Genomic DNA, 12624 nt, shown 5'->3' with positions numbered 1-12624 from the left:
AATTTTTTAGAGTCTAACTAACTAGAGAGAGAGAGAAGGAGAGAGAAATGTCCTAGACATTCAGTTTAGTACGTCCAATTGGTTAGGGGTTGTTTTAATATGTACACTTATAATATATTTTTACTGTAGTAATCTTGATCGCTCAATTTAATCCGTTGGATGAGTTTAAAGAGAGGAACAAGAAGTAACTTGATTTCAAAATCTAGCATTCACATGTGTATGAGGTTTGCTTTTAAAAGAAAATTTTCACACTCGTTTTCTCTTTATGCGCTTCTATCTTGTTTTCTAACACTTATTTCTCCCTTAATTGATCGTATCCAAAAGTTTAAACAAACGAGTAAAAGTGGATAACGAGAAATAGAGTGCAAAAATCGAACGATTGTTTTTGTTTTTGAATATATTCATGTCATGCCTGCTGGTCTTGTTGACCGGAAAAAGTACATAAACGTTTGAAGGTTTGTTAGGGCAGACAATATTCCTTTCTTGTAGAGTGTAGAGTACACTTACTTTGTAAGGCCGTTCTTTCTAAATATTGTCTAGCAACTCAGCTGTGCTCCGTGTACTTGTTCATGTCACATTACTTTTACCAACAGAGGAAAGGTAAAAACCAAACAAGTTAATCTGCAATGCTCTGAAGACTTGTAGAGGGTGGTAGTCTATTTTTTTATTTTTATAAATCGCCCACTGAGAGGGAGCGGGATTCAAACCAAATTGTACATATCTTCAAATAAAGGCTAGTTTGGAACTGTTTTTAAAATAACTGAAAAAGTTTTTAGAGAAAATGTTTATAGGTTTCAAAAGCACTTAAAGTATTTCATGCAAGAAACACTAGTTATGTGTTTTTTATAGAAAGTATAAAAAGTATTTCAAGTGATTTTCTAGGATTAACAGACTTTTTACTAAATATTAGTTTCAAAATTTCTTTTACCAAAAAACGCTTTTAGCCATATCAAAAACAATTCCAAGTGAGCCCTAATTTTTTCGTAGTTCATCTTTTTCCCCAAAACTTCTATGGCTAAAGACTGGGCTTCTCTTTGCGTTCGTTGACCTTAAACCATCACTTGACCTACTCCAATATGCTTAACGGGTTCAATTTTCTTTTGGGCTGCTGTCAAGCCCAAACCCAAAGAGTTAGAGTATAAACAAAAAGAACCACAACCCGGCGGCCACCACTTCCGAGACGATGTCGTTCTCTCGCGTCCTCCAGCGCGCCTTCTGCACCGCCACCCAATCCAACGCCGCCACCACCACCAACAGCATTGGCGCCATCTCCACCAACCTCTACAAAGAGCGCAACCTGAAACGCCTCGTCGAGAAGTTTAAGAAGTCCTCCGAGCTCTACCGCTTCCGTACCAAAACCCCCATTTACGAGGACACCGTCCGCCGTCTCGCAGCCGCCAAACGTTTCAAATGGATCGAGGAGATCCTGGAGGACCAGAAGCAGTACCCGGACTTTTCCACGGAGGGATTCGCTGTCCGACTGGTTACGCTTTACGGGAAAGCTGGCATGTTCGAAAATGCCGAGAAGGTGTTCGACGAAATGCCTGAGAAAAGCTGTGAGCGCACCGTCTTGTCCTTTAATGCCCTCTTGGGTGCTTGTGTTAACTCCAAGAAATTCGACAAGGTTGATGAGGTTTTTAGAGGGGTCTCGCAGAAGTTGTCAATTGAGCCGGATGTGGTGTCGTATAATACTGTGGTCAAAGCGTTTTGTGAAATGGGTTCGTTGGAATCGGCGGTTTCAATGCTTGTTGAGATGGAGAATAAGGGTGTTGAGCCGGATGTGATCACATTCAACACGATCATGAATGGGTTGTATGTGAATAATCAGTTTTTGGCAGCCGAAAAATTATGGAGTCGAATGGTGGGGAAGAATGTTGTGCCTGATGTTAGGAGCTACAATGCCAGGTTGCTGGGATTGGCTTCGGAGAAGAAAACTAACGAGGCGGTTGAGTTATTCGAGGAAATGAGGAACAAGGAAGTGAAACCTGATGTTTTTAGCTTCAATGCCTTGATCAAGGGATTTGTTAATGAGGGGAAATTGGAAGAAGCTAAACAGTGGTACCGAGAACTGGTGAAGAGTAGTTGTGCTCTGCAAAAATGGACTTTCCAGATGCTTGTTCCCTTTGTTTGCAAGAAGGGTGATTTGGACTTTGCCTTTGAACTCAGCGAGGAAATTTTCAAAAGGCGCCTCCTTGTCGATGTGGAACTATTGCAGGTTGTGGTGGACGGGCTGGCTAAGGCTTCCAGAATCAATGAAGCAAAGAAGATTGTGAAGCTTGGGAACACAAATACTTACCGGCGTTACAATTTGCAGTTGCCTTCGGAGGACTAATGTATTTCTGTTGTTCTTTGTTCTGTTTTGCATGTTGAACCATTTGTGGTTTTATTGCTAGACCCTTTAAATTTTACTATTTAAATTCGTGAAAGCTTCAATAATTTCTTCACTTTTATAGCCTTGAATAATTAGTACACAGATTCAGTTTCATACAGCATGGATTTCATATACACCTCAAGAGATGGAAGGTGCTGGTTGTCATCGTAATTATACATCAACGGGACCATTCTTGCAAGATTAAGGGAAGCCTTGGTGAACGTCGCTGGAAAAGGGTAATTTGGAGAGACCAGTTCCTTGTTCAGGTTCTTCCATTCTTTTGAAATCATATTCACAGTATTTTCTTGTGCTTCCTCCATGGCAGAACCTGGATGTTCTTGTAAGTAGCACCTTACATATGACCCGTCGTGCCCACTTTGATTCTCATCCTTCAGCCAAAATAAGCACATTTTGAGAGATATGAACAAGACATTTACTCTATTTGCAGTGTTTGATATGAATCTAATTATATATAATCACCTCTGCGCTTCCAAAATCGTCCCAAAGCCGAAGAATTGCTGCTGTGGAAGACACAATTGCTGGAGTTTGATTCAACAGCTCCACACTTTGTTTGGTATTACCTTGACCCAAGAGAAAGAAGATATGCACCATCACCACATTGACACCAGAAGAAACAATACCATTCTTTAAGTAGTCTTCTGCCTTCGGCAAGTGCCCCGATTTGAACCATTTTGCTTCTAGTAAAAATGCATTGCACAGACTCCCCCACTGCACGTAATTGTAGAACGAAATATCTGTTAAACCTTTCTTGAGCAAACTAGTAGTTAAATTTCATGACACTAATCCGGTTTAATATATCACCGCTTTCTTCAACGAATGTAACGGGTTCCACCCGTGCTTTTGATAGACCTCGCAGCTGATTTCATTCGTTATATTGTAGAGAGCCTCGAAACATATCTTCATATAGTCCGGTAAGTGCTCTATAGCACCAATTTCCCATCTGCAGCATAACATTTAGCCCAATTTGTGGTGAAAACTGGTGAAGCAAATTAAGAAATTACAGGACATTTTACCTATTGACAGCCTCAGTGAAGAGAGTGAGTTCATCAAGCGTCCCATAAACATCGAAAATGTCATCAATCAAATAGATGAATGAGATAGGTTTTGTGAGCTGAATCCTCTCCTCTGACAAGTTTGGATCTGTTAGGCATGCCATGGACCAAATGTACCATTTAACTGGCTCGTCTCTTGCAAACTTCAGCTCCCTTGTCAATCCCAGCTCTTTCCACCACCTAATTAATTTGTTGGATGAAATAAACAGACAAATTAGGGTTTCTAAAGTACTGCAGTTAAACGTATACTTTTTCAATCGGATGTATTCTCAATATTGCTGATATTGTGGTATTTCAACCTCGTAGATATGTGTCTAACATGACCGCTGATAAGTTTAACCGTATTTTAAAAGTTGCAGTTAAACGCACGACAGAAAAACCCCATATATGTATATCTCTGCTACTTCTAAAGTCATTGTCAATTAACTTACTTGGAAATTTGAACAATCTCCTTCTGGTGTAGGGACTGAACCAAATTAAAATCCGTTTTTGCCACTTCTTGTAGCATATTTAGCCATCTATTATTCACGCCAGCTTGGGAATTAGAAAGAAAAAAGTTCTTGGCCATGAATGAGGCCAAGCTTCGGTGGTGGGGGCACCCCAGTGTGTTCTCCACAAGTCTGGCCTCATGAGGACCAAGATATGACAGTGATCTATTTAGGAGATGACCGCTCAATTTTCCAGCTTCATCAAGTGCATCTTCTCCTTCCATGCTTAGTTGTGAAGCTTCATACACACTCATCAATCCCTTGACCTCTTCACTGTTTAACCTTTGCTTAAAATACTTTCCTTCTTTTTCCTTGAAAAGGTTAAGCACATCTGTAATTAATAACAAAAGTTATGCTTGAGAGTGATTGACTGGTAACGGGTATCAATCTACAAAACTATGTACATATATGAAACAAATTGTTACCGAAATTTTATTATACTACTCACCCTCGGGCACGAAGTGACCATGTTGTCTGAGTAGCCGGAATCGAAGGGAAACTTCATGAAGGTCATTTTGTTGATGAGAAAGGGCATTAGCATGACTAGATACGATTAGGTCAATTTGTTCTTCGAAGTGGTAATCGATACCTAGACGTTGAATGGCATCGATCATGTTCAAACTTTCTTCTCCTACTCTGCTCAATAGATTCCTGAATACCTCCAACTTTTGTTCGTGTTGGGAACGAATGTCATCCTGCAAACAAGGTGGAGTTAATGGAATAGTGGACATAGGTTTGGATATAGCTGAATGAGATTAGAGTGCCCAAGATGTAGGTTCATTTTTTGAGCAATATTTGGAGGAGTGGACATAGCAAAGATGGCCTGAGAAGAAAATGCCATAGTAGGAAGAGAGAAATGGAGCAAACCCAAAGTGAATGAGAATGACAAACCCAGAGAGTCTTGGATTATATTTATAATGGAAAGGTGGTGTGTAAATCACCAGTCATGGGAAACACTCCTTCTTTTTTTTTTTTTTTTAAGAAAATCTCGACCATATAAAAGAAATTTGATAACGAAAAAAAAAATGTGAAACACTCTTTCTAACTAGGGGTTTTTTTTTTTTTTTTTTTTTTAAAAAAAAAGAAAATCTGGACCATATAAGAGAAATTTGAAAACGGAAAAAATGTGAAACACTCTTTCTAACTAGGAGTGGAGCCATGCATAGATTGTAGGTGGCCTTGGCCCTCCCGCATCACTTGAGCAAGCTTGCATGTGTTCAAAAGGAATATAAAGGACTTCGAATATGTTTATAAGAAATTAGGTTATTTTTGATAAATTAATTTATGAGTGAAGATTAACGACCATACATGCTTTACATCACTTAATTTGCTCATATTCTTAATATAATAAATTTTAGATGAAAACCCTTTTTTTTTTTTTTTTTTTTTATGCGTTTAGAATGTGTTATCCATTCCAAATGGAATATTGTGGTGTTTTTGTGTTTGATTTATTTTTGTGGACTACAAGTCTACCAGTACAACCGTACAAGGCTATACGACGAAATCCCATGGGCAAAAAATCTCGACGGTACGAAAAAATCCCTCATTATGTCATAATTTTATGAGGTTCGAAAAAACAAAATTGCCTGATAATGTCATGAGATTCTGCAGTTCGGACTGTTTATTTTAACAAAAAATTATATTTTTACATTAAAAAGTTAAATATGGTGTTGTTCACTTTACCCTTTATTTTGTCATCATTGTTAAAAATCAAAGTTTTTAAATTATTTTCATTAGTTTTTCTTTTTAATAAATATCTTCGTGATATTTGTACCACATAACATATATAAAATCTCTCTTCTCATCAATTTGGAATTCATTATTAAAATGCTCGTGTGGCGAATTTTCAAGCCTAATATATGAATAACACATACGGGTTATGTGACCGTTGAGTTTCACACTCGAGACAACTTAATTTGGTATCATGAAAGAATTTGAGATTTCATTATAAAACTAATTGGTAATATGAGGAGTAATCTAACTTATTTATAAACATATGAATCCGGAATCCCTGTGATTCATTTTCAATAATAATTATACATCAATGGGACCACTCTAGCAACATTAAGAGCGAGTTTTGTGAATGGTTGCTTGGAAAATGGTGGGGAAGAAAGGGAAAGATGGGCGCCGTTGGTCGATGCTGAGGCAGGAGATAGAGGAAAAAAAAAAAGAAAAGAGAGCAGGTGGTTAGGGGAGGGAGGATTGCAGAGGGACAAAACGGGGGTGGGTTGGGCGATGAAAATGGAGGAGGAGAGGAGAGAAGGTTGCAGCGGACCCAAGCCGGAACAAGGGCTGGAGGTTGGAGGCACCGGATCTAGGGTTTGGGTTGGTAGGCGACAAGATTAGGTTTTTATTTATTTATTTAATCCTTGAGAAGATTAGGGAGAGTGAATGAATGACGAGTTTTCCTTTAATTGGAAACATTTTTATTTTTATTTTTATTTTTAAATCTCGACGGTATAAGGGAATAATACTTATATGTCAATTTAATAAGTTCATCTTATTAAAAATTGATTTTATGTATCGTTTTATCACATTATGTGGTAAAGTAATGTACTACAACAAATAAGTAATTCATTGATCAATGAATCAAGTGATGGTCCCTCATCAAAAAGAAAGAAAACAAAGACAACCATACATCATCATAGAACTACTAAAAGGTGGGGATGAATCGAGCCAGTACTTATTGTGTTGAGAGAGTGAATTTTATTCATTATCAATTTGATTTTTCATTGACTAATTAATCACATTCTAACATATGATAATAACTTTGTAAAATTCTTATTTGCGAGATTTTGTAATAGAAGACTGGTATGAGAATCATAAGTTTCTATTCTTTTTTTCTTTTAATAAGAGGACAGCCAAAGAAGGTGAAAAAAAAAAAAAAAAAAAGCACAATATCACCATCTTCCAAAACTAACAAGGAGAGCCAAAACCAAGCCACTCTTGAATCCAAACTATATATAATTAGAGCAACGCGATTAAACAAAGCTTGCATGAGGTCTCTGGTGACCTTTTCCTTTTCTCAAACTTGATCAATCTATGCTTGGCTAATGGCTGCGCTGGTTACTTGGCCTTGTGCAAGAAAACTATCATAAAGCAGCGACTTCATATTCTCCTCAAGGCTTGGAAGGCGATGTTGAGAATTATAATCATACATCAATGGGACCATTCTAGCAACATTGAGAGCAAGTTTTGTAAAAGATGCTGAAAATGGATTTGATGCAGAGAAACATTCTTGGTTGAGAAACTTCCATTCTTCCGAAATCCTATGGACAACGAATGCTCGTGCATCTTCGTCTGAACAACCTTGGTTTTCATTCACGTAACACTTTATGTATGAACCATCATATCCATCTTGGCCCTCATCCTTCAATTAATCAAGAAAATATAATTAATACTATATCATCTTCTTTTTTTAACAGGTGCTAAACGTAACTCAAACTAAGTAAATTAAGTACGAACCTTGGCACTTCCGAAGTCATCCCATAGCCGAAGAATCGTTGCAGTCGAGGATATAAGGCTAGATATGTTGAGGTTGTCCAGAATATGTACAGTTTCCTTGGTTATACCTTGACCCAGTAAGAAGAATCCATGCGTTAAAACCACAGGCACCCCTGAACTGATGAACCCATTGTTCAAGTACTCTTCCGTGTTTGGCAAGTGCCCGCAACTAAACCATCGCGCTTCTAGTAGGAACGCTTTGCATAACGTTGCCCACTGCATGGATACAGTAATAATATTAACAATAATTCAAGATCTGAGCTGCAACGATTAAGTCCTTGAATCAAAAGTTAATTTATATACCGATTTTTTAAGGGACTCTATAGGGTTCCATCCATGCTTTTTGTGCACAGTGTGGCTGGTTTCATTGGTAATGTAATAAAGAGCCTTAAAACATATCTTCATGTAATTTGGTAGTTCACCAGTTGCGTCAATGTCCCATCTGCATATATAATTAATTACATAATTAATATTACATAATTATTGTTTTGTCCTATTTATGTAAATATTTTGTATCAAAAGTGAGGGTAAAATTAAAAAAAAATAAGTACATGATTGTCATTTTCTAAAAAAAAAAGGATAAAATAGGAAAAATAAGGATATGATTGTCATTTTGTCAAAAGTTACAAAATTACTATTTTGCCCTCATTTTGTTAACAAAAAAGTGTGTATCAAAAGTGAGAGCAAAAAGGAAAAAAAAAAAAGAGTTGACAATGAGGGTTCTCATAATATTATAGATAGATTAATTACATGCGTGATGTCAGCGCATGACTATGAATTTAGACTGCTGATTATACTCATGCATGACTCAAATTCACAGTTTAGCAATATAATCTCATTTTATTTGCACACTGTTGTAACATGTAGGATATCATAAAAACACGCAACACGTACCTCTCAACTGCAGCTGTGAAGAGAATGAGTTCATCGAGAGTCCCATGAACATCAAAAATATCGTCAATTATGTAGACAAGAGAGATCGATTTTGTGAGTTCAACCCTTTCCTCTGATAAGTTTGGATCTGCAAGGCATGCCATCGGCCAGGTATACCATTTAATTGGCTGGTCTCTCACAAACTTCAACTCCTCAGTCAATCCTTGTTCTTTCCACCACCTAATTAGGATGAAAAATATTGTTATCAATTAAACGGAGTACTAATTCAAAATGAAGTACTTAAATCAGTGTCTTTGATCTGAACTCACTTGGATACTTGTTGAATTTCATTTCGGATTAGAGATTCGACCATGTTGAACTCTAGTTTTCCTAGCTCCTTCAAATCATTGACCCAATTCTCCTTTCCTTCGAAACTAAGCAAGAAGTTTTTAGCCATGAATCTTGTCAAGCTCTTGTGATAAGGATGCTCCAATGAGTACGCGACCGCTGAAGCTCGATGATCATCGAGATTGTTATGCATCCAAGCGGTAAGAAGCTGGTGGCTTCGTCTTCCCTCTTCAACAAGTGCCTCTTCTCCTTGGAAACTCATATGAGAAGCTTCATATAATTCCACTAGTCCGTTTATGTCGACTTTGAGTTTCTCATTGTTCTTGAACTTATTAAACACATCTGTTATTCACAAGAAAAATTAATTACTATACTAGCAATGGTGACATTAACTGAAAATATATGCTTCACTTAACTGGTCGTTTTAGTAAAATAACATTTTGCTGTAAAGTTAGCACAAAAAGGAGAATTGAGACCAACCTGTGGTTACATGATAACCTTGCTGTCTCAGTAGTCGAAAACGAAGTGAAACCACACGAAGCTCATCACTACATTCATCGTTATAAGCTCTCGTACATTGCGTTTTCATTATTGCTTCAATCTCCTCTTGGAATTGATAATCAACGCCGAGGCGTTGCACCGCGTCGACCGCAATCAATTGTTCATCTTCTCCGATATTTGCGAGTGCATCCTTCAATTCCTTCAATTTTTCTGCATAGCGAACCTGAAGGTCGCCCTAAAAGGGGAAACATTGAACTTAATAAGACACCAGATTGAATTAATTACATATTAAGAGAAAAAAGAGAGAGAAGATACTGTGTGGAGTAAGTAGGGTTAGTTTTGGTACATCTGTGGGTGAACCGTGGAGCAATTTGGATACTTAACATATATACAGATTACTTAAGGGGAGGGATCCCCATTTTTCTAAAAAAATGGGAAACACGCTCCCCACCGTTGGATTTAATTTTAATGAAATTGTGTGGTTGAGATTGTATGGCCTGTGTTTGAATCTTAACCACACAATTTCATTAAAACCAATTTAACAGTGGGGAGCGTGAAAAATGGGGATCCCTCTCTTTAAGCAATCTGTATATGTATATATATGTGTGTGTATATATGTACAAGTTGGGTTATTAGTTTTGGAACTTACAGTAAGTTGTTCGTTGGAGGAAGTAGGGTGAGCTTGGAGAAAGTGTGCCATGTTCTACAAGAAAGAAAAGAAAGAAGGAAATTCGAGTTCTGGATGAGAGAATATTCTTGTTGGGAGTTAAGTGAGGTGATCAGCTCATGGTGATTCCTAGTCAATTTATAGGACAAATATCCCTTGGCATCCCAGGCAAGATGGCGAAAGCATCCAGAACGCGTTTAACATAACTTTAACGTGGTGGGATCAATATGCATGAGTGGCGCTGAGTACTTGAGCTCGGTCCGTGCCTAATACACATCGGTTTTCACGATTTTTTTGTTGGGAAAAGAAGGAAGTTGAAGAATCCAAATCACCTTAGGCCTTTTTAAGGATCTGCATGTATTTGCTGTAAAATTTAGTCAACCACCTTAGTTATATGCTTAACTATTGTAGCTCCCATTTTTAACCGCGCTTTGGGGATGGGGGGTGTCATCAGATTTTGGTGGGCAAGAATGCATCTAACCTCCCAGTGATATTTCTTTTATCACTCCCCCTGAAATTTCATTTCAATTTTAATTTTTCCTTATAAAACTCAAATCTCGCATACTCCTTTTTAAGGGAGTAGCGAAAAGTAATCTTAAAAATTTCAAGACTTAAAGCCAAAACCCTATCCACATAAACCAAAACCCTATAAAACTCTTCTCATTCTAGGAGAGGATAGCCACATAAACCGAAACCCTATCTACCACACATTTTGGAGGTGGGTTGTCTACCCTTTTATTTCTATACTCTCTTCATGCCTTCCTATTTGTATGATCACAGTTAAGTCACGTCAACATTTCATATTCTTATTACTTTTTGTTTTATTATTTTTATAAAAAATTAATATAAAATATTAACTTAACTTTACCGTAACCTCTCATATCACAGAAGGGTATAAAAAGAGTATGAAAATAGAATGACACACAATCCATCTCCCACATTTTTGGGCTAAAAGCTGACGAAACCTTAATTAAGAAAAACGTGGTCAGTGGGTTTAGATAATAAATATTATTTTTTTTCGTTTTTTTAAATATATATGTAACTTTTTTTTTTAAATCAAGTAAAATCCAACTTAGGAGTGTTTTGGAAGCATGATCCAGTCTACTATGTGTCAAAATATAAGTGGTTGAATACTTAAAAAAACAAATTTTTCATCATTTATATTATAACACTTGGTATACCGAACTATGTTCCCGATAATTAAGCAGGTTTTTGTTATTTCTAAGGCATCTGCTACTAGTTAGACTTCATGCAGAACGTAGTATTATGATGCTAATAGATGCGTTGTATATGCTTGAGTTGGGTTAGGCTGTCGTTTTCGATTGTGTTGAAATCGGGCTTCAGGCGTCCCCTACAGGATCATCGATGTAACTGCAGTTTTTTCAACCAAAAAAATTGACTATCATTTTTCAAGCAAAAATAACCAAGTATTGAATAAATATGCCATTTGAAACTGTTCGAACCATTTCATGAGGTCCGAAAAGTATTTTTCTTTTAGAGAGATTATATTCACACATCCTAATTTACTTTTTTATACCTTTTTAATTTTTTAATATTTTCTACACACCACTAAAACTTGATAAAAAATATTAAAAAATTAAAAAAGTGTGAGAGAAGTAATTTGAGGTGTGTGAATATAATCTTCTTTTTTTTAAAAAATAAAAAATACGTAACCTAATAAAAAATCCTAGCCAGAAACATTACCCAAATATTCTATATGAACTTTAATTAGAAATTTACGGTGCTGCGAAAATTTGCTGAAACGATAAAAAATCATGTGTTCCTTTTGTAAAAATGAGATGAATTTTTGCGACATCTTTCCCATGAGCTTTGTATGAGTTTCAAAAACCGAGTAAACCTCGACCTCGTGTCGTGAGTGTTAACTCATACCATTTATTGAACGTGTATGAAATCTTTTCCGTGCGAAACGGGGAAAATGTTACAGGTCATACTATTTCTTGAGTCAAATACGTGTATTATTATCAATATTTAAAAAAGTTAACAATGCGGGGATAATACACGAGAAAACATGAGTTATATAGCTCATAGTTTTTTTTAATTTTAGATTTTTATCACAAATAATCATTGAAATTGATCCATCCAATCAAAATGGTATTTTAAATTGAAAATCGATCAATGTAGTCTCTGAATATAACTGCTGAAGTGGTCTTTCCATTAAATTTTTTTCAAAACTTATGGCTGACATGACACATGTGAGACCTAGTAGAATTAAATATTCCCAGTTACTCCAGCTGGTTCTTGCCAAACCACGTCCCCTATTGCGAGGTCCGATTCCTCCCTCCGTCTGCAGCGCAGCTGCTGCCATGTCCACGACGTCGAGCGCAGTCGTGGTGTCGTTAGGGTCTCCCGAGATAGAGTCAGCACGCTACTCCACTGCACCCTTCGTTCCTCCCTCCCTGGACCCTTCCTCTCTCCCTGTAAATCCAAATCCCAGCACCCTTCCTTCCTCCCTGCAAATCCAAATTCATGCACCCTTCCTCTCTCCTTGCAAATACAAATCCATATTCGTGCAAATCCAAACCACCACCATCCAAATTCCTGCAAATCCAAACAACCACTTCCTTTTAAACAAATTTGAAAATTTAAAAAAAAAATTAAAAAAAGAACAGAGGAGATCGAACGATCTACTTCCCCCTCCGACCCAATCCGGTAATCCCTTCCGCACACCACCCTACTCTCCTCATTACTCCCTCTGATTACTCCTACGTTTTTTTTTTTTTTTTTTTTTTTTTTTTTTTTTTTTTTTTTTTGTCTTTGGAAGAACCAAAACATGCAAGA

The 12624-nt window shown here is 37.0% G+C and overlaps 2 protein-coding genes and 1 pseudogene across 2 annotated transcripts; 1 reads left to right on the top strand and 2 right to left on the bottom strand.

The window, feature by feature from the left end:
* The first annotated feature begins 1180 nt into the window (after window positions 1–1180).
* On the top strand, window positions 1181–2501 carry LOC137725512 (small ribosomal subunit protein mS79 (rPPR3b)-like). Its single transcript, XM_068464225.1, has one exon. The coding sequence runs from the start codon at window positions 1184–1186 to the stop codon at window positions 2330–2332; it is 1149 nt and encodes a 382-aa protein (XP_068320326.1). The 5' UTR covers window positions 1181–1183; the 3' UTR covers window positions 2333–2501.
* LOC137725510 ((3S,6E)-nerolidol synthase 1-like) lies at window positions 2415–4773 on the bottom strand (annotated as a pseudogene).
* A 2101-nt stretch (window positions 4774–6874) lies between these two features.
* On the bottom strand, window positions 6875–9924 carry LOC137725509 ((3S,6E)-nerolidol synthase 1-like). The gene is made up of 7 exons (XM_068464224.1): window positions 9808–9924; window positions 9138–9393; window positions 8639–8999; window positions 8331–8549; window positions 7740–7878; window positions 7398–7652; window positions 6875–7302 (listed from the first exon to the last, which is right to left on the bottom strand). Exons 1-7 carry the CDS (start codon window positions 9856–9858, stop codon window positions 6973–6975), a joined length of 1611 nt encoding a protein of 536 aa, XP_068320325.1. The 5' UTR covers window positions 9859–9924; the 3' UTR covers window positions 6875–6972.
* Window positions 9925–12624: the final 2700 nt, after the last annotated feature.

Source organism: Pyrus communis, chromosome 2 (assembly GCF_963583255.1).
Source record: "Pyrus communis chromosome 2, drPyrComm1.1, whole genome shotgun sequence".
In the NCBI taxonomy this organism is placed as follows: Eukaryota; Viridiplantae; Streptophyta; class Magnoliopsida; order Rosales; family Rosaceae; genus Pyrus; species Pyrus communis.
Note: the sequence above shows the minus strand (reverse complement) of the source record. Positions and strands in the feature narration are given on the sequence as shown.